This window comes from Coenobita brevimanus, chromosome 81, assembly GCF_032717465.1.
Source record: "Coenobita brevimanus isolate Jiangsu-jjx chromosome 81, ASM3271746v2, whole genome shotgun sequence".
NCBI classification, from domain to species: Eukaryota; Metazoa; Arthropoda; class Malacostraca; order Decapoda; family Coenobitidae; genus Coenobita; species Coenobita brevimanus.
The window spans coordinates 47,908-75,000 of record NC_137034.1 but is presented as its reverse complement, the minus strand read 5'-3'; the positions used below and the strand labels follow the sequence as shown (position 1 = coordinate 75,000).

The following is a 27,093-nucleotide window of genomic DNA, read 5'->3' as shown; positions in this document are numbered from 1 at the left end:
TCAAGCAATGGTAACTCTCTCTCTCTCTCTCTCTCTCTCTCTCTCTCTCTCTCTCTCTCTCTCTCTCTCACGAACAAATTTACTTTTTTTCTCTCGGTTTTTTCTTGGTCCCCCTGGCTTCTGTCCCATTTAGATGCTCGACCTCCGTTTCTCTCTCTCTCTCTCTCTCTCTCTCTCTCTCTCTCTCTCTCTCTCTCTCTCTCTCTCTCTTCGTAGTCTCTCTTTCTTTCTTCATATCTCCCTGTCTCTTTTCCTTGGTCACTATTTCTCCATTCACATCTGTCTTCCTATTCCTTTTTCCCCTTCTTTCTCTCTTCCATCTCTTCTTCCACCTCTTCCTGGTTCTCTTTCTCCTAAACTCTCTCTTTCCTCTCCATTATCCATAATTCTCTTTTTCCATTTTCTCTTTTTCTTTCATCTCGTGTTCTTTTCATTCTTTCCATCTTCTTTTCCTTCACTTCTCTCTTTTTCTCTTCCAGTTCTTCCTCTTATGCTATTCTTCTCTTTTCCCTCTTCGTCCCTCCTTCCTCATCCCTCCTTCCCCTCTTCTTTTCCTTCCTTTCTCCCTTCCTACTTTCCTCTTCCTTCTCTTCTCCATTCTCTTTCTCCTTTTTTTATATTCACCTCTCCTTTATTGCTTCCCCCCCCTCAACATTCTGACATTTATCTGTACCACATTTCCCTTCCTCCTCCTCCTCCTCCTCCTCCTCCTTCTTTACTTCTTCACATCTCCCTCCCTCTCATTCCTTTACTCCCTTCACCCACATCTCCATATCCTCCCCTTCTTTCCTACTCTTCTCCCCATCTCCACTACTCCCACTCCCGAAGCCTCCCTTCCCTCCTTGTCTTCTCCCCTTCCCTCGACTCACATATTCTCCTTCTACATCCACAGCCCCCCTCCCTCCCTCCCTCTCTCTGGTCCCTCCCTCATTCCCTCCCTCCTATCTCTCCCTCTCTTCCTCCTCCCTTTTCTTCTACATCCTCACCTCCCTCCTTTCTCCCTCCTTCCTTTTCATCCTTTCTCCCTCCCTCCCTCCATTCATCCTCTTTACTTTTCATACTTTCTCTCTCCCTCCTTCCTTGCTTCCTCCTTCCTTTTTATCCTTTCTCCCTCCCTCCTTCCTTTCCACCCCTATTCTCCCTCCCATCCCTCCTCCCTCCTCCCACTCCTTTCATTCTTCCTCCTTTCCTACCTTCCTCCTGCATCCTTCCACATTTGTGATTCTTGAGGAGTGAGGTTGGTGGCGCCCTGCATAATGTACAGGGCAGGACAAGGTAGGGCAAGGTGGGGCAGGGCAGGGTGGGACAGTGAAGGGTAGGGTAGAGCTGAACAGGGCAGGGCAAGGTAAAGGAAAGTAAGGCAGCGCAGCGCAAAGCAGGGCAGGGCAGGGCAGGATAGGGCTGGACAAGATAAGGCAGGCAAGGTAGAGCAGAAAAGGATAAGGCAGGGCAGGGCAGGGCAGGGCAGGGCAGGGCAAGGTGAGCGGAAAGGGATAAGGCAGAGCAGGGAAGAGCAGAACTGAACAGAGTAGACCAGGGCAGGACAGAGCAACTTAGGGTAAGAAAAAAACAAACACAGGGCATAGTAGGGCAGGACCGGATATGACAAGGTAGGGAAGGGCATTGCGGGGTTGGGAGGGGCAGGGTAGGGAAAAACAGAGCAATGCATGACAAGGAAGGGTAAAGTAGGACAGGGCTGAATAGGGTAGGTCAGAGTTGGATAAGGAAGGGTAAGGTAGGGCAGGCCAAGGCAGGGTGGGATAAGGCAGGGCACGGTAGGGTAGGGTAAGGTGAAGTAGGGTACGGTAAGGTAGGGTAGAACAAGGTAGGGTAGAACAAGGTGGAGCAGGACCGGTTCGGGGAAGGAAGGGCAGGGCACGGCGGGGTAGGAGAAAGCAGGGTATAGCAGGACACGGTACGGCACGGCAGGATAAAAGGTAAGGTGGCACAGGGTACGCCAGGGTAAGCTATGGCAGGACAGGGCAGAGTGGAGCAGGGTAAGGCAGACCATGGTTTGGGAGGACAGGGTGGTGCATGGTGGGGCAGGGCAGGATAGGGTGGGGCATGGTGGGGGAGGGCAGGACAGGGTGGGGTATGGTGGGGCAGGGCAGGACAGGGTGGGGCATGGTGGGGGAGGGCAGGACAGGGTGGGGCATGGTGGGGGAGGGCAGGACAGGGTGGGGCATGGTAGGGGAGGGCAGGGCAGGGTGGGGCAGGAAGGGCCGAGTTGGGTAGGGGCTGTGAGTTGACATGAAAACAAGGCTGAGGGAGGAACAAAAGCAGACGCGGGTAAAAAAAAAAAAAAAAAAAAAAAGAGACTGGTGTAACAAAGATAAGACAGGGAGACAAAAATAGGCACCGGTAAAAACAGAGGAACAAGAGAAAACAAAAGGCGAGCGAAACCAAGGGATGGACAAAAGAAGAGTGAGTGGGGCCTGGTGGGTGCCATTTTAGCGTGAGATAACCGCGTCAGTGTCCAGTGTCCAAAGCCATCCATAACTTTTCCCTTCTTGTCTATATCGTTTTTCCCCTCCCTCCCCCTCCCTTCCGTTCTGTTTCCTTCCCTCCCTTTCCTTTCTGCATCCTTCCCTTCCTTTCCCCTTCCTCTCCATTCCCTCCTTTCCTTTTCCCTCCCCCGTCCTTTCCCCTTACCTCCTTCCTGCATCTTTCTTCCCATCTTCCTCCCCTTTTCATCCCTTGTATTTCCTTTCCCTCCCTTCCTTTCCTCTTGCCCCTCTCCCTCATCCTTGCCTTCCTCCCCCCTCCCTTCCAACCCCATTCCACTCTATTTCCCTTCCCTTCTTTCATTTCACCTCCCTCCTGCATACAAAATTTATTCACATTTCTCTCCTATCCCTTCCCCTTCATTCCCTTCCCTTCCCCTCCCTCCTGCATCCTTCTTCCCCTCTCTCCCTCTCCTCTACCCTCCATCTAAGCTAAGACAGTCCACGATAAGAGAGAGAGAGAGAGAGAGAGGGAGGGAGGGAGGGAGGGAGGGAGGGGAAATATGGAGAAAGAACGACTCTGGGTAAATGGAACAGGGTGAAAGAAAGAGAGTGAGCAAAAGGGAGAAAGAAATAGAAAAAGAAGGGGTGGAATGACGAGAGAAAGACAGACAGACAGACAGACAGGCAGACAGACAGACAGACAGAGAAAGAGACAGAGAGAGAAACACTGGGGAGGGGAAAAAATAATAATAACGAGAGGAACCTGACAATATAGGGAGGGAGGGAGAGGAGAATGGGGGACTATGGAGGGGAGGAAAGGAGGGGAGAAGTAAGATTCAGAGGGGACGGGGGAGGGAGGGAGAAGAAAGCCTGAGGAGGGAGGAAGGGAGGGAGAGGGTAGACGTATCAAAGGGGAGGGAAGGAGAGGGAGTAGCTTTTGGAGGGATGAGAGATAAAGAAGCTATTGGAGGGAGGAAGGGAGGGGAGGAAGTAGATTTTGGAGGGAGGGGGTGGGAGTCGCTTTTGGAGGGAGGGGGTGGGAGTCGCTTTTGGAGGGAGGGGGTGGGAGTAGCGTTTGGAGGGAGGGGGGTGGGAGTCGCTTTTGGAGGGATGGGAGGGAAGAGAGAACGAGTACGACTTAGGGAGGAAGGAGGGAGGTAGAGGGAGTAACTTTTTGCCGAAGGAGGGAGGGAGGGAGTCATTTTTCGAGAGGGGAGGGGGGAGAATCACCAGTGGGAAGGAGGGAAGGTCAAAATTTACCACAGTTATGTAAGGGTAATCGTTTTCTCTTATAAAATTTCTCAGTTTTTTCTTTACTTCCTTTATCTTGTTCTTGTATCTAGAGTTGGTTGGGTTGCTGAGTGATGTTGTAGCAGTGGTGGCGGTGTGGTGATTGTGGCGGTTTTTGTGGTGTTTGGGTGTGGTGGTAAGAGTGGTTGTGGTGTGATAGTGGTGGCTGTGGTGTGGTGGAGGTGGTGCTGGTGCTGTCGGTTGTGTAATGGTAGTGTGGTCGTGGTGTGCTGATTGTGGTGGTGGTGGTGGAGGTGGTCGTGAGGTGTAGATGATGCAGGGTTGCAGTGGTAGTGTGAATGAAGCTCAAGGAGTATATTAGAGAGACACAGTATGTTCGTTTATGCGTAGCTGTATGATGTTACTTGAGGTGGCAAAAGATACTCGTCATTTGCTAGGCAGTTAAACTCTCAGTGGAAAAGCCCGGATGTGGCGCCTGGTGTGGGACGCAATGATGGTGTGGGGGAGGTAATTTCTCAAGTATATCTCCTCCCAGTCACTTCATCTCAGATCTTTTCCTTATTATCCTTTCTCTTCCAGCATCCCAATACCAGCTCTCTCTCTCCTCTCCAAACCTCCCCAAGTCTTTCCTCATTCCCATTCCCCCCAGTTCCCTCTCCTACTTAGTTTTTCTCTTACCCAGTTACTCTCGTTCTTCCACTCTCCTTGCTGTCTCTCTTCACCTTCACAAATTTCCCACCTTATCTCAGGTTCCCCCCTTCCTCCCCTCTTTATATTCCTTTCCTTTTCCACACTTGCTTTTCTTCCTCTGTTTAACTCCCGACAATCTTCCCTCACCTCCACCCGACCTCCTATCCCTCCCCCCCATTTTTACTACTCTCCCTCCTCTCCCCACCTTTCATCACCTCTTTTAGTTCCCTTTTCTCCACCTGTCCTTCCTCTCCCATTTTCCTGCTCCCTTTCCCACCTCCCCCCCAGTGCCTCTTTCCTCTCATCTCCCTTCCACTTCCTCCTTCCTCTCATCTCCCTTCCACTTCCTCCTTCCTTTCCCTTCCTCCTTTTCTTCCACTCTACCTTCCTTCCTTACCTTCTTTCTTCCCTCCTCCAGTTCTCTTTTCTCCAGTTATCTTCCTCCCTGCACTGTATACCTCCTTCCCTCCCCCTTACCGTCCCCTTCACAGTAACTCCTATCTACCCTTCCCAGTACCCTCTCTCTCCCAATCCACCCATCCCTTAATACTCTTCCTCCTTCCCCTTTTATCCCTCTTTCTCCCCTTTTTTCTCCAATTATCCTTCCTCCCTCTGTCTCCTACTTCCCCCCGATTCACCTTCCCACCCCCCTTTCCCCTCCTCCCTTCCCCCTTCCCCTCCTCCCTTCCCCCTTCCCCTCCCCCCTTCCCTCGTCCCCTTTCCTTTCCCCTACCCCCCAGAGTCCCCATAAAGTGTACAGTGAGGCCATGATGTCCCCTCGTAAACTCATACACGCCACCCTCCTTCATAGTTAACAATGGACACACACACACACACACACACACACACACACACACACACACACACACACACACACACACACACACACACACACACACACACTGTTCTGCATTGTTTTACCCCTGTCAGCCACCAAAGCCATTTCCTTCACTAAGGTACGAAAGATTATCCTGTGATGGCTTGAGTAACCTTCCACTGTGATGCTTTTTATATCATTTTGTTCTCTTCGTACCATTTTATTCACAGGACTGATTTTTTTTTCATCGTTATCCCTATCATTACCTGGTGGCATCCTAAATTCAAGAAAATCGTTAGGTATCAAGAAGAATACAAGACACAGGACATTTTTTATAGCCTCGTCCACCCCAACCATATCCATTACTCCGACACGTCCTAAAAGGTGTTCTTTGTCTTTGGGCATATCGCTGGGACACAGACACTACACACACCACAGCTGCACACCATACGCACCTCAGGCACATCTCAACACGCCCCAGACACACACCAGGCACACAACCTAGACCTTCATCCCTCAACACAGCCCCATAAGTGTGTTTCTCTTAAAACTACAGTAGCAGCTTCCTAGATTCCTCCCTTCAGATAGTTACGGTGACTCAGTGGATGAGTGAGTGAATGATACAGTCAGGGACACACACTGGATTGGTCTACCCCTTATGAGTGTGACAAAAAGGCTTCATCACTGAAGGCATGTCATCATATGGGAGGGTTAGTGGAGATATTTGCCAGCGGTTATATACAAACTGGTTTTGTATGCCAGGAGTCATGAGTTTGTGGTAGGTGGAGCTCTGGTAGGTGTGGGCACCCATCATCCACTCCTTTCATGTAGTACTGCTTTCAGGTGACTCTGCACTGACTGACAAACCAAATTTGGTGTCCTGTAGCCCAAAAAATTAGTTATTAAACTGGGTGGTAGCCATATAACCAAATGACGCCTAGTGGTCTAGTGGGCTAAGGCGCTCCAACCGAATTGAGTCTGTAACGATTTCCATCAGAGGGATGGCTGGGCTTTATTACTCACACAATGCCGCTCAGGGGCGTGTGCGACTGGTCATCCTTGTCTTAATGTCGGGACAGAGTAGCCTAGGCCAGAACCCATACGCTCCTGATGGGTGGGGGGAAGAAGGATGTTGGATGACGGATGAATGGATGGCATCAGTACGAAACAAATAATAAAACTGCCTAGAGGTGCCAACAACGTCACTGGCCAGCCGTGCACAGCATATGGGACGGGAGCTGGTCCCTCAAATGCAATTGCAACTCTCACAGTTACCGAAGTGAGGGAACTGACATCACGCACGTAGCGAGTGTGGGCTTTTAAATCACACAGCACACCGTTGCATTTTCTTTCATATTATTCTAGGTCGAGAAGAGGGTGAGATCTTAGAAACCTGCACCATGTGATGCGTCACACAACGTTGTTTGTACACAAGATTTTAGATCAAACTGATTAAAAAGAATATTTTTCATTACACAACGACACCGGCGCAGTTTCTGTTGTGAGGATGATGCTGAATATATTCAAGACATAAATGAAGTAGGTAGGCTAAGTTACCTCAGAAAATGAAGATTCCATCACTGTGTTTGGACTCTTTTTCTTTTTTTTTTTTGGGGGGGACACCAGACAATTTTCATCTGAGATAAAGCCTTTAAGTTCAATAGTTTAAAATTATTATTAATCCTTTCGCCACCGTGGATGCCACTATGTGCGTTATACTGGCTGACAACAGACGATTTTGTTCAGATGAAAAACTCTGTTGGTCGCAGGGCAAACAATGCCTGGTTGGTTCCCCAGTGCGTCATTATCCCCACCCCAGGCTACACGGGCAGATAAGGAAGGGCTTTGGGTTGCTTAGAAGCCGTCCCGTCCTTCTTATACGACATATTAAAATACAGATTATATGCAGAACGTCTGTAAAAGGTCTTTACTATTTTCCAAAGCATAAACTTTGTTGTAAATAAACTCCCGTAAGAAGACATTTACGGATATAATGCCTGAGGAGTTTATTACTCTGTATATATATATATATATATATATATATATATATATATATATATATATATATATATATATATATATATATATACATATATATATATATATATATATATATATATATATATATATATATATATATATATATATATATGTGTGTGTGTGTGTGTGTGTGTGTGTGTGTGTGTGTGTGTGTGTGTATACTCTGATTTTACCAAATATTTACAGTATTTTGAGTCCCTAAGAGTTCCGTACAAAATCATGACAACTTCCCTCCCCGCTGCCCTCCCCACCCGTCAGGCCTCAGCCTCAGTGTTTACCCAGTGCAGTCCACCCTCCCGCCTTCCCTCCCTCCAGGCCACATTCCCTCGCTCACACCACTATCCTTAACACCTTCAGTCCTAGAATGTGTTTTTCATACTATACCAGAGAAGGGACAGCTCACACGCTTTGTGCAGCCAGGATTTCTCTCAGCTCAGCCAAGCCCTCTGGTGTCAGCATATATAGAATGACGAACTGTGTGTAGCAGCGAGAAAAGCATATAAAAAAGATCAGTTATAGATATACTGTAGATGCTAACTCTTTCACTTGTAGGATTTGCCCTATGGTAGTGGTCTTGTGTTAAGCTGAATAATGAACGTGTGTGGCAGGGGAAGGGTTAACTCACAGGGAGATATACAAGAATAAAGTTCTGGTTACTTTATGAAAAGAACTTGTTTACCGCCATAACGAAGTGAATAAATCAATAAATGAACTGATCACCGGGCCTAACATTTGACTTTGCACTGTGACCTTGCCCTTCGGCTGATAGTTCTCAAAATCCACTTACTTCATTCTTGCCTGACTCTTAACCCTTCCAGGAAGCTTGGTCCGAATCAGATTAGAACTGTTTATCTTGCCCTGTATCGTTGACATTTGACCTTTTCGTGTGACCTTGACCTTTGATTGTTCTCAAGATCGAATCCTTTTTTTCCTTACATGACGAATCCCTTTATTCCTACCTGACGAATCCCTGTATTCTTGCCTGACCCCAAACATTTCCATTAAGTTTGGTGGAAATCCGTAATAAGCTGCTAAATTTCACCTGGCTAAGTGACCTTTATTTATTTTTTCTCTTTAGTTCTCAGAAACAGTGGGTCAGTTCCTTGGGTGACCTTCAACCCTTCCACCAAATTTGTTCAAAATGAGATAAAAATTGTTTCGGTTATTTTGTTGACACACACACACACACACACACACACACACACACACACACACACACACACACACACACACACACACACACACACACACACACACACACACGTCGAGAAAAACGTAACACCCTCTCCTGGCTTCACGCTTCACTAAAGCGGGTGTAATAAATATCCTTTGGAGAGAGAGAGAGAGAGAGAGAGAGAGTCTAAGGGAAGGGTGACAGGAGCTTAAGAGGAAGAGGGAGAGATGGAGAGAAAGAGGACCGGGCAGGAGATATGTTACTCCGGAGGGAAAAGGTTGTAGGGGAGAGAGAGAGAGAGAGAGAGAGAGAGAGAGAGAGAGAGACAGACAGACAGACAGAGACAGACAGACAGACAGACAGACAGACAGAGACAGACAGACAGACAAAGACCAACCGACAGACAGAAAGACAGACAGAGAGAGACTGACAAGAATCAATAGACAGGCAGACAGATAGAAAGGGAGGTAGACAGACAGCGACAGACAGCCAAAGACGAACAGGCACGTACAGACAGAGAGACAGACAGGGACAGGCAGACACACAGACAGACACACTGAGAGACAGAAAGATAGGCAGACTAGAACTGATAGGCAGACAGACAGAAAGACAGACAGACAGGCAGGCAGACAAAAACAGAGACCGACAGACAGACAGACAGACAGAAGCAGAGAAAGAGAGACAGGCAAAAGCAGAGACAGACAGACAGGAAGACAGAGGCAGACAGACAGAAGGAAAAGACGAAAGTAGGAAACGAGAGAGAGAGAGAGAGAGAGAGAGAGAGCAAAGAAGGGAGGGGCGAGAGAGGTGAGGTTTAGGCGTGGTCCAGGTAAGGGTCCCCTCTTCCCTCTCCCCCTACCCCCTTCCCCCTAAATCTCCCCTACCCCTCCCTCCCCTCCCCCTCACCCGCCTAAAGGGGACGCTTCATGCAGGTGTACACGTGCTTCCCCCTCCCCCTCCTCTCCCCCTCCCCCTTTCCTCCTTTCTTCCCCCTCCCCCTCCTCTCCCCCTCCCCCTTCCCCTCTCCCTCTTCCTTTCATCCTCTTCCCTCCCCCTTCTGTCCTTCTCCTTCCCCTCTACTCTCCCCCTTCCCCTCTACTCTCCCCCTTCCCCTCAACTCTCCCTCTCCCCCTCTACTCTCCCTCTCCCCCCTCCCCTTTCCCTCTCCCTCCCCCTCCCATTCCCGTCCCCTTCCCCTCCTCTCCCCTCTCCCCCCTCTCCCCTTGCCCTTCCACTTCCCGCCCTCTTTCCTCCTCCCAACCCCCATTCCTCTTTCCCTCCTCCCTCACCTTTCCCCTCCCCTTCTCCTCCATCCCTGTCCTTCCCTTTCCTTCTCCCCTTCCCTTTCCCCTCGCCATCCCTCTTTTCCTCCCATTCCTCCTCCCCCTCCACCTTCCCCTTCCTTCTCTCCTGCCCTACTTCTCCCCTTCCCCCTTTTCCTTCCCCCCCTCCTGCCTTTTCTCTCCGCTTCCCACTCCCATTCCTCTCCCCCACTCCCACCGTTTCCCCTCTCCTTCCCTTTCCACCCGTTCACCTCTCTCTCTCTCTCTCTCTCTCTCTCTCTCTCGTTCTTCTTCTTCTTCTTCTTCTTTTCTCCCCCCTACTCCTTCCTCTCCCCTTACCCCCCTCTCTTCTCTCCTTCATCTCGTTTATCTCTCCGTCCTCGCCTCTCCCTTCCCCATCCTTCTCTCCCACTTCTATCCTTCCCCTCATCTCTCTTCTCGTTGCTCCTCCTCTTGCCCTCACCTTCCCCTCTTCTGTTTCCTTTCCTCCCTTTCCTCTTCCCCTCCCCTCTATTCTTTATCTCTCCCTCTTCCCTCCCTTTTCTCAGTCCCTCCTCCTTCTCTCCCCCTCTCCTCCTCATCCTTCATATCTTCACCCCACCCCTTCCTTTCCCCTCCTCCCCATCCTCTCCCCCCCTTCTTTCCACTTTTCTTCCCTCCCCTTTCCCCATCCTCATCCTGTTCCCCCTTCCCATACTTTTCCCTTTTTCCTCCCGCTTTCCCTCCCCCTTCTCTCTCTTTCCTCTCCCCTCAGTTTCTCCACCTTCTCCCCAGCCTTTCCCTTTACCTATCCCCTTCTTTCTTTCCCCTCTCTTTCCTCTTCCCTCCCTTTTCCCTTTATTCCTCCCCTCCTCTTTCCTCCCCCTTTCTCATTCTCTCCCCTCACGCTCCCATTCCCTCTACCCCTTTCCTCCTTCCCTTCTTTTCCCTTTCCCATATTTACTCATCTCCTTTTATATCCTCTCCCTCTCACCTCCACTCACCTTTCTCATCTCACTTTCATTTCTGTTCATTCTTTTTCAGTTTTATTATTTTCTTTACTCCTTTTCCTTTCCCTCATTTCTCTTCTTTGTCTTCATGTCTTCTTTTCCTTTCTCATCTCTTCCTTTCTTCTCTTTCTCTTCCATTTCCTATCTTTTCTGTCATTATTTTTTGTTTCTATTCCTCTTTTTACTCTCGTCTTCTTCCTCTCCTTTCCATTTCCTCTTTGGTAACCTCTCCTTCTTTCCTTCTTCCACCCATCAATGTTCTCTCTTTTTCTCCCCTCCCTTCTCATTCTTCCTCTCCCTCCTCTTCTTTCTCTTCCTCTCCCTCTTCTTCATCCTCTTATTCTTTTTCATTCTTCATACTCCTTTCTCCCTTCCCTTCCTTCCTTTCTGATCCTTCTCTTCTGCCTTTTCCTTTTTCTCTTGTGGCCTTCTCTTTCTTCCTCTTTTCCTTCATCCTTACTTGCCTCCCACCTCTCCTCCTCCTCCTCCCCCCTTACCCTTCCTCCTCCTTCCCCCTTACCTTTCCTCCTCCTCCTCCTCCTCCCACCTCTCTTCTCCTTACTCTTTCTCCTCACCTTGCCTCCTCCCACACTTCGTCTTCCTACAGCCTCTTCTTCTCCTACTTCTTCCCTCCCTCTCCACGTCTCCCTCCTTCTCCTTCCATCCCTCTTCCCCTTACCTCTCCTCCTCCCACCTCTTCTTTCCCCACCTCTCCTCCTCCTCCTCCTCCCCATCCCTCCTTCCCTTACCTCTCCTCCTACCACCCCTTCCTCCTCCAATATTCCTCCTCCCTTACCTCTCCTCCTCCCTCCTTCCTCCCATCATTTCTTCTTTCACTCCTTCTTGGTTGGATGAATGGATGGTAGGTTGTTGGTTGACTGGTTAACCATACGAATGGAATGTTGGATGGATGTTTGCATGGATGAATGGATCGTTGGAAGGTTAGATCAATGGGTGGATGGATGGATGGATGGATGAATCAGTCAGTCAGGCAATCAGTCAGTCAATAGATGGATGGATGGATGAGTGGATGGATGAATGAATGAATGAATGGATGGATGGATGGATGGATGAATGAATGAATGGATGGACGGATGGATGGATGGATGAATGAATGGATGAATAGATGGATGGATGGATGGATGAATGGATGGATAGATGAATGGATGGATCGATGATTGGAAGATTAAATGTATGGATAGAAGGCAGAGCAGATAGATGAAAGACTGGATAGATAAATGGAAGGTTGGATGGATGGATGGGAGGCTGGAAGAATGGATGGAAGGTTGGATGGATGGATGGGAGGCTGGAAGAAGAGATGGAAGGTTGGATGGATGGTTGGTATGGATGGGCTATAGCAAAGGACGTACCTCTGGCCTGGCATCCCTCATCTTTATTACTATTGAATTTATTATTTATAGGAGGAGGAAAGAGGGAGGGAAGGAAGGCGTGAAGGAGAGGGAAGGAGGGAGAGCGGGGAGGGGGAGGGATGGAGGAAGAGTGGAGGGGAAGGGAAAGAGAGAGAGGGCAGGGTAACTTGGGTAGGGAGTGAGGGGAGAGAAAGGGAATAAATTTGACTGGGTAGTGAGGGGATGGGGAGAGGAGGAAGGTAACTGGAGAGGAAGTGAAGTGGGAGGGGGTAATACGAGGAAGGAGGAGGATAATTGGGGAGGAAGGGAAGGGGAAGGGAGAATAACTTGGGAGGAAGGGGGGGAGTTAAATAAAAGATGAGAGATTGGATGGTAAATGAGAAGAGAGGGAACGGAAGGGAAAGTGACTGGGGGAGCAAGGAAAGTAAGGGAGGATAACTGGGAAGGGAGGTTTACTGGGATAGGAAGGGTGATTGGAAGGGCGGGGAGGGTTACTGGAGAGGGCTGGGAAGAGGAAGGTAAAGGGGCAGGGAGAGTTACTGGGGAGGTGGGGAGAAAAGGGGGCGTAACAGAGGAGAGAGCGAGAAAGAGAAGGGAAGGGTATCTGAGGAGGAAGGGAGGAGAGGGAGCTGTAACAGGGCAGGAAGTGAGGGGGGGAGGGGGTTAATAAGGGGGTTAATAAGAGGGTAGGGAGCGTAACTGGTTAGGGAGGAAGGGGAGGGAGAATAACTGGGGGAGGGGGGAAGAGGATGGGAGAGTAACTGGGAAAGAGGGGAAGGGGAGGGGAGAGTAACTGGGGAAAGGGGAAAGGGAAGGGGGGGAAACTAGGGAGGGAGGAAGGGGAAACGATAATTTGAGGGAGGAAGAAGGGAAGGACAACGAATACAGAGTTCCTATCCCTCCTTAAATCTAGGACGCTTGAAGGTACAGACAACTTAACATCCTACAAAATAAAATCCTAAAGTAACCCCCTTGCACCGCAGGTGAGGAGGTAGCGGCGTATTGGTACAGCGGGGTGAGGCAGTACAGGTTCAACAGGCCCCCGGAGGTTCTACAAGCGTCGCAAGGTAAGACTTAAAACCGCGAACGCTAATATCGATCCACTACGATAAATTACGCGAGAGTGAACAATAACTTATGAAACCTAGCTAGTCTGTCTTAGGAACCCGTCAAATTTTCCAGAATAATGTGTAAAGAGTTTCATATTTATTCGTCCTAAAGTGGCGCGAATTCCTGATCACAACTATACATTAATTTATCTACGTTTAACACACTGGGGGGACTTGGGCATAATTCTTACCTTCTTTTACCTACTTTTATATATTTTACGTATACTTCTACGACTGTCTTCCTTTTTATAGACATGGAGAGGTATATGAGAGAGGGGGGTGTGAGTTGGGAGCAGGGCAGTGAAATGGCGGGGGACAGGGCGACTTGGAGGCGATTTGTTTGTGGCCACCCCAAACGGGATTGAGGCGTCTGGCAATAGATAGATAGATACTCTTTTCTTCTATTTTTCTTGAGTCTGTCTTCGCATAATGTTTTCTTTTCTTTTTTTCCTTTCTATTTTTGGAGGGGAGATCCTAATTATTTTTCCGTTCCTCCTGCTGTTTGATCATACCTACTACCCTCCTGTTTTTTTTCTTAATCACACACACACACACACACACACACACACACACACACACACACACACACACACACACACACACACACACACACACACACACACATCGCTCGCTGATGCAGTGGTAACGTTCCCGCTTGCCAACTGGTGGACGGGAGTTCGCGCCTCGCTCAGGTTGCGAAAAGTTTCACTGACGAAGTGGGTGGTTACTGTCCCCCTTGAGCAAGGGGACGGGTGTGTGCGTGTGTGAAGGTCACAACCTTGCCCTTAGATCGGACTATATGAGCTCTCAGCTCCTTTCCGGGAGGGTAAAAGCTGACAATCACGACCATCAAGTGATCCTGACCGACCCGGTGAATTAATTACACACACACACACACACACTCTCTCATTGCATAGGTGGATAGATTGATAGATAGATAGATAGATACTGTAGATAGATAGATAAATACCTCATCCAGAATGGTCACAACAAATATTCGTATTCTCACCACCTTCTGAGGCTTTGTAACACCCTTTCTTTAGCGATTTAGTTTCCATATTTCAGCCTACCATCCTCGTATATGTTACTTATGTTTTTTTATATCGATTTGTTACAGCAGTAGGGAACAAAAATTATAGACAATTAAATATATAAAAATGTGCTAGTAACGAAGAAGTGCTAGAGTCCTTAAGATGAAAAAAATTCTGAGTTCGTATTTTCGTCTGTTAAGGAAGCTCCCTAACATCTCTTCCTTAGCGATTTATTTTGTGGATATGGGTGATTAATATCTTTTTGGACGTTACTTATGCATAGTATGGCAATATTAGAAGGCTTTAAATACCACAGAAGACGACAGTAAGGTGTAATAAACAAAATAAATCGCTTAGGGAAAGAGAATAAGGGACTCACACACACCAGCCTCACAAGCCCGTCTCACCACTCTCTCTCTCACTTCCTTCTTCCTCTTTAGTTTTCAGCCTTGTTGATTCCGTAACGTCTTTTCACCAGCGATTCATTTTTGCGTGTCTGTATCAATAACATAAAGGAGGCTATTTAAGTGTAATGTGTATAATAAATCACTAAGGAAGAGCTGTTACGGGCGTAGTATATGAAGCCACTTAAGAGTTTGACCCTCACTCTCCTGGTGTGTGTGTGTGTGTGTGTGTGTGTGTGTGTGTGTGTGTGTGTGTGTGTGTGTGTGTGTGTGTGTGTGTATGTGTTCAAGATTTTAAGGCCAGGTCAACAAAAAACATCGTAAGGTCTGTGTGATCTATGTAACTCTAACCCCCCTCCCCCCCAGGCCCCTTCACGCAGATGGTGTGGTCGGCAAGTCGGGAGTTCGGCGTCGGGAAAGCGAGAAGTAGGTCGGGCAAGATCATCGTCGTGGCGCATTACTCCCCAGCAGGTCGGTGGGTGACAGGGTGGATGGTCGGAATGGTCGGGTGGTCGGATGGACGGTAGGGTGGATAGTTGGGTGGTCGGATGGATGGTAGGGTGAATGGTAGGGTGGTCGGATGGATGGTAGGGTGAGTGGTAGGGTGGTCGGATGGATGGTAGGGTGGATGGTCGGATGGATGGTAGAGTGGGTGGTCGGATGGATGGTAGGGTGAATGGTAGGGTGGTCTGATGGATATGGTCGGGTGCATGGTCGGGTGTTCGGGTGGATGGTCGGATGGATGGTTGGGTGTTCGGGTGGATGAATGGATGGATGGATAGCAAGTGGATGATTTGATGGATGAGTGGATGGATGGATGAATGGGTATTTGGATGGATAGCAAGTAGATGATTTGATGGATGGGTGGATGGATGGATGAATGGATGTTTGGATGGATGGTCGAGTTGGTGATTTGATGGATTTTTGGGTGGACTGATTGGTAGCTGAGTGGATAATTTGATGGGTGAATAGATGGATGGATGAGTGACTGGCTGACTTGCTGGCTGGATGGATGGATGGTCGAGAGTCATTCGGCTCAATGAACGGATGAGAAATTGAATGACTGGATGGAATATGACATCAGTTAATGGACGGGTGAAAGGCAAAATGGATGAATGGATGGGAGGATGGGTGGATGGATGGATAGATGGATGGGTGGATAGGTGGATGGATCTATGTATGGATAGATGGGTTGGTGGATGGATGGATGGGTAAATAGATGGGTGGATGGATGGATGAGTGGATGGATGGGTATGTGGATGGACAGTTGGTCGGGTGAAAAGTGAGATGAATGGATGGAAGGCTGAAGAGACGGGTGGATGGATTGAGTGGAACATGGGATGGTGGATAGATGAATGGATGGAAATTAGGATGGATAGATGGTAAGATGGTCGAAGGAATGAAGGAATGAAATGGTGGATGAATGGGTTGAAGAATAAGGAATGGATGAAAATTTGGATTGTTCAGTGGAAAAATAGAGGATTGGTCCATCGGTGAAAGTTTGATGGATGGAAGGTCGATTAGAAGGACAGATGGGTGAAACATGGGATGGATGGGTGGATGAAGGATGGATTGATGTCACCAGACTCTTTGAAATGATTAAAAATGGATTAGAATGATGGTGGTGGTGGTGGTGATGGTGGTAATATTTTGATGATGGGAATGGTGATGACTGATGATAATGTGTCGTGATGTTGATGAGGATAAAAAGTGATGATAATTAGGATACAAATGATGTTGATGAGGATGATGATGATGATGACGAGGAGGAAGAAGAAGAAAATAAAGAAGAGGGGGAAGGATTAATGACGAAGGTACTGACGATGAAGAATACTGACGATGAGGACACTGACTTCAGCCCAATACTTCGATGTCATATTAATCCAACCAAAACACCTCTGGGAGCGACCAGTTGAAGTGGCCAGCTAATCTGCAGTCCACTGGGTTCACGTCCTTAGCCTGGGAATGCAATAACAACAGACAGACAGACGATTTTTTTAAGCTTAGGAGAAACCCCTTGTACTGACGAGGTTAATGAAGGTTGTATGTGTATGTAATCCTTTTTTAAATCTCTCCTAAACTCATAAAATATAATCGTGTGAGGCTGACAATAACTTACGACGTCATTCAGTGGGTTGATAACGATAAGACATTATCATCATCATCATCATCATCATCATCATCATCATCATCATCATCGCTAAGCATTCCATCCGTAGTAGACTTACTCTAACCTGGCAAACATCCCTAACCCCTTTCAGCTCGTTTGATGCCTAGATATGGTCAGAATTTAGGACAAATTTGACTACCAAGGCAACTCATTCCTGTCTCAACCTGGCAAAGATCCCAACCCCTTCCAGCTCGGTTAGTAGTCAGATGTGGTCAGAATGGAGAGCCGATTTGACTAGTAACCAAGGAGATATTCCCACCTCATAACTTCAGAGGCTTATAGAATGTCATGTAGCAACGACACAGTGTTCAAATTGCTATTCACCCAGTTCTGTCAGGAGAACATGAACGCTTCTAACACAACCCCGTCCTCCACAGGCAACATCGAACACCTCTTCAAGGAGAACGTTCATCCCCTCAACACCCGCGCTCTGGCTGCTGAGATCCTAGGACAAGTGCCAGGTGCCGCGGTGAGAGGGGGGAGGGCGGTGGACGGACAGACGGTCGAGAGGGTGCTGGGGGTGTTAGCTGCTCAACCACCAAGACTAACAGGCCGTAATGCCACCAAGGTCATCGCTGCCCATCTCCTTGGTGAGTCGTGAGGGATTGACAGATGGTGGACAGGATTGGAGGCGTGTTCTTGGTAAGTCGTGATGGATGGAGGGATGGTGGAGAGAGTATTGTGTTAGCTGCTCAACCTCCTAGATTAACAGGACGCAGTGTCACCTAAATCATCGCTGTGCATTTCTCACATAAGTCGTGATCGTGAAATGTTACGTGTATGCATTTTCGAGGACATTTTTTTTCTCCGAGTGGATGTTGGGAATGTTAGTCGCTCAACCACCACGTCCAACAGAACGTACTGCTGCCAGAGTCATCGCTGTACATCTTGGCAAATCGTGAGAAGTGTTCATTATGGGTCTTGCCCGATTTTTCATGATGGAGAGGACTCAGAGCTACAGAAATAATTATTGTGCATCTACTCAGTAAGATATAACAACTGTTCATAAGGGCCTACGTTTAATACGATGGTCAGTTGATTAAGAGGATATAGGATGTGTTACATGGCCAGTCTCGAGAATCACAGGACGCAGTGCGATTTCGATGATCTCCTAGCTGTCCGTAGTCAGGGAGGGGGGGGGGGTGAAGAAGACACACGCTTCCTTGACAGAAAGAGGTAACATTTCACGATGTAGCTATAATATATGATACGTCTGTTGGTCTTTAATAAGAAAGCAGTTTCATTAAAACAAGGCTAACCGCATGGCCTTGTAGTCCATGTTTTTGGTTATGTAAAGCTTGGGGTGGCGCTTTCTGTAAACGCATATATGTAACGTCAGCTGATGGGTGACTCTTTGTGGGATGTACTGGTGAATGGAGACAGATCTGAAAAGGTGGAAGGGCAAAAGTGCCTCGGTGAAGTGATAGAAAGGAGGGGTAAATGTGTAAAAGAACGTGAAAGCTGAAGTGGCTTTGAATAATGTCTGAATGACTGTGTGGCCCATTTCAATTGGCCTTTATATATATATATATATATATATATATATATATATATATATATATATATATATATATATATATATATACGTCTCATACTGTTGTGCTTTATCATTAGTATTTCTGGAATCTGCTCACCCTGTTCTTGTCGTGATGATGATGATGATGCGTATACCACTGTCGTTTTATGTTCATGGTTTTAAAAAATTGTTTGTTAGGTTCCCAAGCTGCATTTCACTTTCACACCTCACAAATGTTTAGTGGAAGGTAATCTAAAGAAGCTTTTTAATAAGTTTTTGAGTTGCTTCACAGAAACTTCCTTATTTTTTAACTCCCCCCCACCCTGCATACAACTTGAATTCCTTCGGAAGGGTTTATTTTTTAAGTTTTTCAACTTTCGATTCCTATCTTTCTGCACACACACACACACACACACACACACACACACACACACACACACACACACACACACACACACACAAAATACAAGTATACTGCTGTGGTTAACATATAAATAAAAAAAAAATGAAATACACATTATCCTTTAACTTAACACTCGTGTCTCCTATCAAATCCAGTATGGTGTGTCTGACAGTGTGTATTCCCAACAGGCCACACAGCGTCACTGGTCACCACTCCAGATGAGCAGATTGAGGTGGTAATCAACCGACAAGTAAGCCCGAGTATGGAGCGTGGTAAGAGGGGGTCTTCGGTGAGCGGAACAACAGAGGGGTCCCAGGCCCCCAGCCTCATCCCTGAGGTGTCCTGCTGTCCTGCCAGGTTCAGGATGCGGGCCAGGGCGTCAGTGTCACCGGCAGATATACAATCCAGCGTCATACACGAGCGGCCGGAGGGCGGGCGAGGCGGGGATGACACCATCAGCCCCCCGAGGAACTGGCTGCAGTCACAGGGGTCACGAGAGGTGCGGGGGGCACAGGGGGGTGACAGACCAACAGAGGTGATTGAGTTGAAAAGAGGGGACTTAGGAACACCTTCAACTGATGTGGAAAATATGAGTTCGCTAACCCTAAATGTCAGTCCCAGACACACCTCGCTGAGACCTAAGCGAGCAAGGTTAAGAAGGTCGGGGCGATGGATACGTGACTCTGACTCAGAAACTTCAGATCTGGAGATTATACGAAGTGAGTCACTTGACTCTGTTGACTCACAGTCACACCCCGAGCCTGGCCACTCAGCCAGGCGGACAGACAGTGGTGTGAGGGAGGATGTTGAGGTGCAAAGTTGTGAGGAGTTGGACCCCAAAAAATTAAACAAACGCAATGTGGCCATCAAACTCCCGTTCGAGACGCCAGATGCAGAACATGGCAGACTGAATTATTATGCTCTGAGCCCTGTGCGATATTAAAACAAACTTTAATCGTATTTCTAAAAGTATGATAATGAGGTGGTTACAAAAGTGTGGGTTACCAAAGTGTGAACGACTTGCGAGTGAATGTGACCAATGAAAGTATCATAAATTATCTACATCTTTAATCAAATCATTAGTGCTCATTTTATGAATAATAATCAATATCGGTAAGAATATTAATCAAATATGAATCTAAAAGCTAAGTATAAATCAAAACTAAGCGCTCTACGAAATAATAAATCTAAGCAAATCACCTACAGTTTACAAAGTGAAAGTGAAAAATCTAATCAATGGGGGTTGCTGATGTGATAGAAATTTGTTTACTACGTTTTCTATTGTTGTTAGTCGAGAACCTTGTTATTATGTGCCTAAAATGTGCCAAGCTACAGCCTTTTCTCGTGATTTCGGGAGGCGAGATATATTTTTTGGTAAACATTGTCTCTTCCTCGCTGTTGCAACTTTTATGTCCACTGTCTTAACGCCGATATTGCTGCCTTTCACCACAAGTTACTCTGGCATTCAGCTCGCGTTTTAGAAGATGTAAAATTTCATACTAAAAGGGTAAATCTGTTGTTAATTCTTCCACTTATCTGCCCATTCCCGATAGGACTTCCAAATCTGTCCCTGTTCATCAACGATCTCTCCTCTCACTACACACCACCTTCCCCCAAACTTCTACACGCTGCCTTCTCCATCTCGTTACCACGTTCTTGGTTTATCTCATCTTTCAACCATTGCATTCTCTCTCTCTCTCTCTCTCTCTCTCTCTCTCTCTCTCTCTCTCTCTCTCCTCCTCCTCCTCCTCCTCCTCCTCCTCCTACTCCTCCTCCTCCTCCTACTCCTCCTCCTCCTCCTCCTCCTCCTCCTTTTTCGTTTTGTTTTTCTTCACCTCCTCCTCCTCCTCCTCCTCATCATCATCATCATCATCATCATCATCATCATCATTATCTTCTTCTTCTTCTTTTTTCTTCTTCTTTTTCTTCTTCTTCTTCTTCTTAGCCCCCAGTCTTACCTGCCAAGTAGCTTACGGTAAAGGCAGCACACAGTCACCACGTTGCTCATCAGCCACCCGGTATAAAGGACTAGAGAGACAGCTTGGACTTGATAACGTGATAATGTTTGCCAAGAAGCCTCGCCAAGCACGCTTCTCTATGCAACATCGTGCAATGCTCATACGCTGTTCACTTTAACTTGGCGTAAAAGTAGCATCTCTCCATCTTGACTAGTGAGCTGTAGAAAGAGAGTAAGAGTGGTATTCTTACAAACACCTCTTCCTTACCGGTTTATTTCTGATTCTGCTCCGTTGCTGTATTCGTGTGTGTCATCCATGCAATCTAAGTCGTCATTAAAAAGATATAAGAAGCCAAAAAAGGAGGATATTAATGGGCAGTCTGGAAAACAAATCGTTAAGGAAGAGGCGCTACGGAGTCTACTTACCCGAGGAGAATGTAAGAACTTGAGTAAGATGCTAGTCACGAAGAAGTGCTATGGAGATGATGTCCATAAGGAGATTGCGTAGTAAGGTGCTAGTCACGAAAAAGTGCTATGGAGATGTCTATAAGGAGATTAAACACTAGAGTAAGGCCCTAGTCATGAAGAAGTGCTATGGAGAAGATGTCTATTAGGAGATTAAACACTAGAGTAAGGCGCTAGTCACGAAGAAGTGCAATGGAGAGGATGTAGAGCCATAGTACGATATTATTCTGCCACTGAGCTATGGGAAATAAGCTGCAAAAGGACGAAAATCCCAGCCAAGTTAAAGTGAATCAACTGCAGGTCCACAAGCATCACAGAACTGCCTAAGCTCTTATTCATTTCTTCTACATCTGACTATTTTTTTAAGCTTGAGGGAGATTTTTCGAACTGGAGGGGTTAGACTAAACTTTCATCAACCCCCTATACACAAATGGTCTCCCCTAAGCTGAGTAAAATCGTCCGTAGCTTAATTAGAACGAAAGAAAACGTTATCGTTTTAGTTTACCTGCTCATTTTTAGGAAGTCATATTTCTTCCTATCACCAGACGATTTTACTCAGCTTATTCTAGACTATACTGGTTAGATATGGCCTTCATTAACCCCTGTTGTAAGCTTGATAAAATCGTCTGCAGGAAGCAAGAATAAAGGAAAAATATGCTGTCTGGTTCAAGAGATTTGTATAAAGTACACTGAGTTTTAACCCCATAAAGCAGGTGGCGTCTTTACTTCTTTATTCCTGCCACTCCCAGACGATTTCAGTCAGCCTGGGAGGGACCTGTTGTAGTGAAGGTGTAATGAAGGCCACAGTTAAGCTCTCCAGTTCCAAAAGCCACCCCAAAGCTGAAGAAAATCGTCTGGGAGTAGCAAGATAAAAAAAAAAATCATTGATCAAACTCGTAAGTAATAAAGCCCTTGCAGATTGCTCCTCAAAGCTCTCAGACTCACTGAACAGAAGAAAATCGTCTGACGCCAGCTGGCATGGGATAATAGAGTTGTTTCGATCATGAGAGAGTTAATGGTACCAGTAGCAACATTCTCAGGCATGTATATTCATTCTCACCATACCAAAATCATTGGCGATATCTGAAATAGAGTACTAGAGTTGTCACGACCTTGAAAGAGTTCAAATAAATTACTGTAAATCTACCTGTAAGACTGAAAGTAAATATGTAAGTCAGCAAAGGCAGTTCTCCTTGTTCTGTGGCCGTATAAGACATTGCCATTTATACAGACATAAATTAAGTGCACTTGCTACTTCGACCTTTCTGTGATTCATTCTTATTGGAGTTGTTATTGCTGTTATTATTGTTATTTAATGTGTAGAAATGTTATTGCCCTTCTTTTGTTATATAATTGAGATATAAGTTGCCTTACTATACCAAGAGGCTGTCACCCCAAACATATCATGCAACCAGACATACTTTAGGTTAGTCTCCGCTTAGGGTAATGTTAACGTTTTCTATATTGAAAGGCGAGGGAAGACTGCATCAAGTTGAACCGAGGTTAGTGTCTTACATCACTGGAGGTAGGTTTACGAACTAACTTACGAGCAATTTTCTGTCGTAACTGTGAACTGTATTTGAAAGAAGAAGGAATGAGTGGCTTTGGAGATTTCGTAACATTTCTCCCACAGCGATTCATTCTACACATTGCACTTCATTGTTCTCTTGTATGTTGTTGACGGAAGCGATATAAATAACATACAGGATAATGTGAGGCTGTACTATGGCAGAATAAATCGCTTAAGAAGAGGCGATACGAAGCGTCCTATGCCATATCGTTCTCTGCATCTTGTTCTTGAAAAATGTAAATCCAAGCTATGACTGAGAATCGGTTTTAAGATTGTTAGTGAATCGGGTCCCTGGATTTTATTCTTTACATAGTTTCTCTTGCATTTTTGGTAAGCACATCAAGATGATTAATATGTAAAACATGTAATATAAATCTACAAACCTCTTGCTATTTCCCTGCCAGAGGGCTATACTCGTAAATACACTTCTTGAAAATTGTGCTCAGTATTTCAGATTCTTGCTGTAATTTTAGAATTCCTAACCTAAATGTACAGTAGCCTATCGCCCAGTTCGCATTTACAAGCAAGTATCAGGTTAGGAGCAATGTGGCATCGCTGGGTTTGTTTACGCCCAGTTTGCGGATGTCAGGTAAGGTGAAATGTGGCACCGCTGCGTTTGTTTATACTCGACTGGATGGATCTGTCTATACATGGCGTACTATTGAATTAATTAATCCTTAACCCGACACCAAGAATCAGTAACTATATTCTGTTTACGCTAACCTAGTCTAAAAATTGCCTTATCTTCATCTTGAATTCTGAGTTGTAACAATAATTAATACTGAGTTAGAACACCATGATAATCACCAACGTACAATGGAAAGGATATAGAGCTGTAGCATTGTTTTTTTCTGCCGTTAAGATACGATAAATAAGCCACAAAGGGACGAAAATCTGGGCCAAGTTAACCTAAAAACAGTGTAGTAAATAACTGAGCAAAACTTCTGGATTAAAGTTACTCCTGGAAACGTGAAACTTGCCTGTAATTGTGCAACTGGAGGGAACTGTACTATACGTTACCTAGTCAAGCGTGTTATTATAATATGAAACACATTTTAAAACACAATGGCTCTGCTCAATTAGTAATACCCAGGGTCAACAATTTTTTTCTCTTTGAGCAGTGAGAGTTGAAGCTTCACTTATAACTGTTTCTTTTTACAACAGATGCATCAGGGGAAGCTAGTGGTTTATTGAAACGTAATCTAAGTGGCCATGGAGAGTTCTTAATGCCTCTTCCTTACCGATTAATTTAGCACACTGCACTTTTTTATCCTCAGTGCGATATTGATGCAGTGTCGAAATTTTAAAGATATGAGTAACGTACACGAGAATATGTTTCGATATGCAGAATAAATCGCTAAGGTAGAGGTGCTATGAGGTCTCCCAAGCTACCTAGAATGCCTCCTATATTCTCTTCCTAGGGCAATCAAAGGGACATACTGTACACACCATATATCAATAGCAACATTCCAAACTATTTTCCCTTTACATGTTTATATCAGCCATAAGGGAGCTGTTATGTAAAGAAAAATAATGCCTTCCTGTATGATCATAAATTTTAAATATTAACCTCGAATGCAAATCTATAGATGCTGTATATTATTATGAGAATATTTCCAGTCTTTGGGCCGAATTTTAAGTGGCATATGAACTTCCTAACACCTCTTCTTTAGCAATTTATTTTGCATGACACCTTAACATTCTCTTGTACGTCATATCTTGTTAATATCGACATAGTTTACATCACTAACACGAGAGGAAAGTGAGGTGTAATCTGCAGAACAAATCTCTAAGGCAAAGGTGTTACGAATTCTCCAGGGCCAGTTAGAATGCGACTCTCAGCCATGTAACGAATGAAAACAAAGGTCCATATTCCCTTCGGTTAGGGCAGCTCCCTAACAACTCTTCCTTAGCGATTTATTTTTGGATACAGCTGGTTAATATCACTGTGTATATCATTTAGGCTAAAAATGATGGTATTGGGATTATTCTTAGTATAATAGGAAAAGTGTATGGTAGGATACTTATTGACAGAGTTAGAGAAAGAACAGAGAAATTAGTTGGAGAAGAACAGGGAGGCTTTAGGAAGGGAAGAGGTTGTGTAGATCAGATATTCATTCTTAGATCTTTAGTGGAAAAGTTTCTAGAGAAGGGAAAGAAGTTGTATGCGGCTTTCATGGATTTGGAGATAGCATATGACAGGGTGGATAGACAAGGATTGTGGAAAGTGTTAAGAGTATATGGAGTAGATGGGAAGTTGTTGAATGCTGTGAAGAGTATGTACGATGGTGCAAAGGCTGCAGTGCGTGTGGATGGTGAACTACGAGTAAGTGAATTTTTCTCTTTGAAAGTTAGTTTGAAACAGGGATGTATCATGTCTCCATGATTGTTCAATCTGTACATGGATGGGGAAATAAAAGAGTTACAAGGTTACAAGGTAGGGTAGTGGATGTTGGAGTGGCCCTGGTGAGAGAGGATAGTGTTTGGAAACTCCCTGTACTGTTGTTTGCAGATGATACTGTGTTGTTGAGTGAAGACGAAGAGGAGCTGCAAGGCTTGGTGGATGAGTTTGAGAGAGTGTGTAAGAAACGGAATCTAAAGGTGAATGTAGGGAAGAGTAAAGTGATGGTCTTTGAGAGAGGTGAAGTCAGTGAATGTACAGCGAGGTTGGATGGTGAGGAATTGGAAAATGTGAGTACGTTTAAGTACTTGGGTAGTGTGATGAGTAAGGATGGAGGTTTGGAGGGTGAAGTGCTTGAAAGGGTACAGCAGGGAAGAAAGGTTGCTGGTTCTTTGAAAGCAGTGATAAGAAACAGAAACAGGGAAGTGAGCATGGAAGTGAAAAAGTTACTACATGACAGTATTGTGATACCAACTCTAACGTAGGGAAGTGAAGCTTGGACGTTGTTGGAAGGACACAAGTCAAGAGTGAGAGCAATGGAAATGAGTTTTTTAAGAGGAGCATGTGGAGTCACATGGAGAGACAGGCTGACGAATGAGGATATAAAGGAGCGTTGTGGTGTTGATGTGGACGTGATAGGAAGCGTTATGAGGAACACACTGAGGTGGTTTGGCTATGTGGAGAGGATGGAGGGTGAAAGACTGACGAAGAGAATGTATGTGAGTGAGGTGGAGGGGGGAAGAGGGAGGGGGAGGCCGAGGATGAGATGGAGGGATGGGGTGGAGAGGTATATGGGAGAGAGGGGTGTGAGTTGGGAGCAGGGCAGTGAAATGGCGGGGGACAGGGCGACTTTGAGTCGATTTGTTTGTGGCCACCCCAAACGGGATTGAGGCGTCTGGCAATAGATAGAATAGATAGATAAGAGGATAGTAAGGAGTAATAAGCAAAATAAATCGCTTAGGAAGAGGTTTTTAGGGAGCTCCCTTAACCGACGGGAATTCCGGCCAAAGTTCAAGAAAATGCTGCACTCACTTGATAGCGTTTGGATCACTATACCTTTTTTACACTAACTTGGCCTAAAATTATCATTTCCCCATCTTGAATGCTGAACTGTAACAAGTGATTAATACAAGAATATGGTGCTAGTCACGAAGAAGTATTATGTAAAGGATGTAGAGCCGTGGTATCGTCCCTTTCTGCCGCTAAGCTACAGGAAATAAGCTGCAAAAGGACGAAAATGTAGACCAAGTTAGTGTAAAAGAAGTATAGTAGGAGCGGTGTCCTTACCTCTGTTATGTTCTGTAGGATAATTAACAACTTCCTGTACTCTCTGCAGCAAAAATCCCGTCGCCTCTTCTTTCTCTATCATCGTGGACTTTGAAAATCGCGGTTTTGTTTTTTAAGTTGCTTTGGAGATTTCGCCTTGGAAATTTCATAGCAGCTCTTCCTCGGCGATTTATTCAGCTCATAATACCTGAATATCCTCTTGAAAGTAATTACTGTGATTTAAGAAATTGATTTTTAGAGCTCCGGACACACACACAAAAAAATGATATTTAGAGCTCCATATACAAGAGACTTTTTAGAAACCCGTATACAAAAGACTATTTTTTGAGCCCCAGATACAAAAGACTGATATTTACAGCCATGGATTCAAGGACCCGATTATTAGCAGGAGAGGCGACAGGAATTTTGTTGGCGACAGTACACTCATGGACAACACAGTCTTCATTATAAGCCAGGGATGTGCTCTAAAATATATGACAAATTTTTCTCATAAACTTGGTTGGGTAAGTGAAAAAATAAAAAATAAATAATGGGTAGCAGGTAATGAAACTTAATAGGCACGTTTTCTGTCATTCACGATAAATTTAATATTCAAAAAGCGTCAGAAAAAAAAAAAAAAGACAATGAGGGCTTACTGTGGTTCCTCCCTACTCATACCTAGACATCAGCGTCGAGTAACCGAGATGAATCAAAATTACTGTTTTATTCTCCAGTCAGAT

At 45.7% G+C, this 27,093-nt stretch overlaps 1 protein-coding gene across 1 annotated transcript in view; it reads left to right on the top strand.

The window, feature by feature from the left end:
• The window catches only part of LOC145409525 (uncharacterized), a 160,057-nt gene extending 140,420 nt beyond the window's left edge, over positions 1-19,637 (top strand). Inside the window, exons 6-9 of the mRNA XM_080279915.1 lie at positions 13,045-13,128; positions 14,972-15,076; positions 17,153-17,365; positions 18,883-19,637. Coding sequence (XP_080136041.1) covers positions 13,045-13,128; positions 14,972-15,076; positions 17,153-17,365; positions 18,883-19,637 — 1,157 coding nt within the window. The remainder of the gene's footprint in view (positions 1-13,044; positions 13,129-14,971; positions 15,077-17,152; positions 17,366-18,882) is intronic.
• The last annotated feature ends 7,456 nt before the right edge of the window (positions 19,638-27,093 follow it).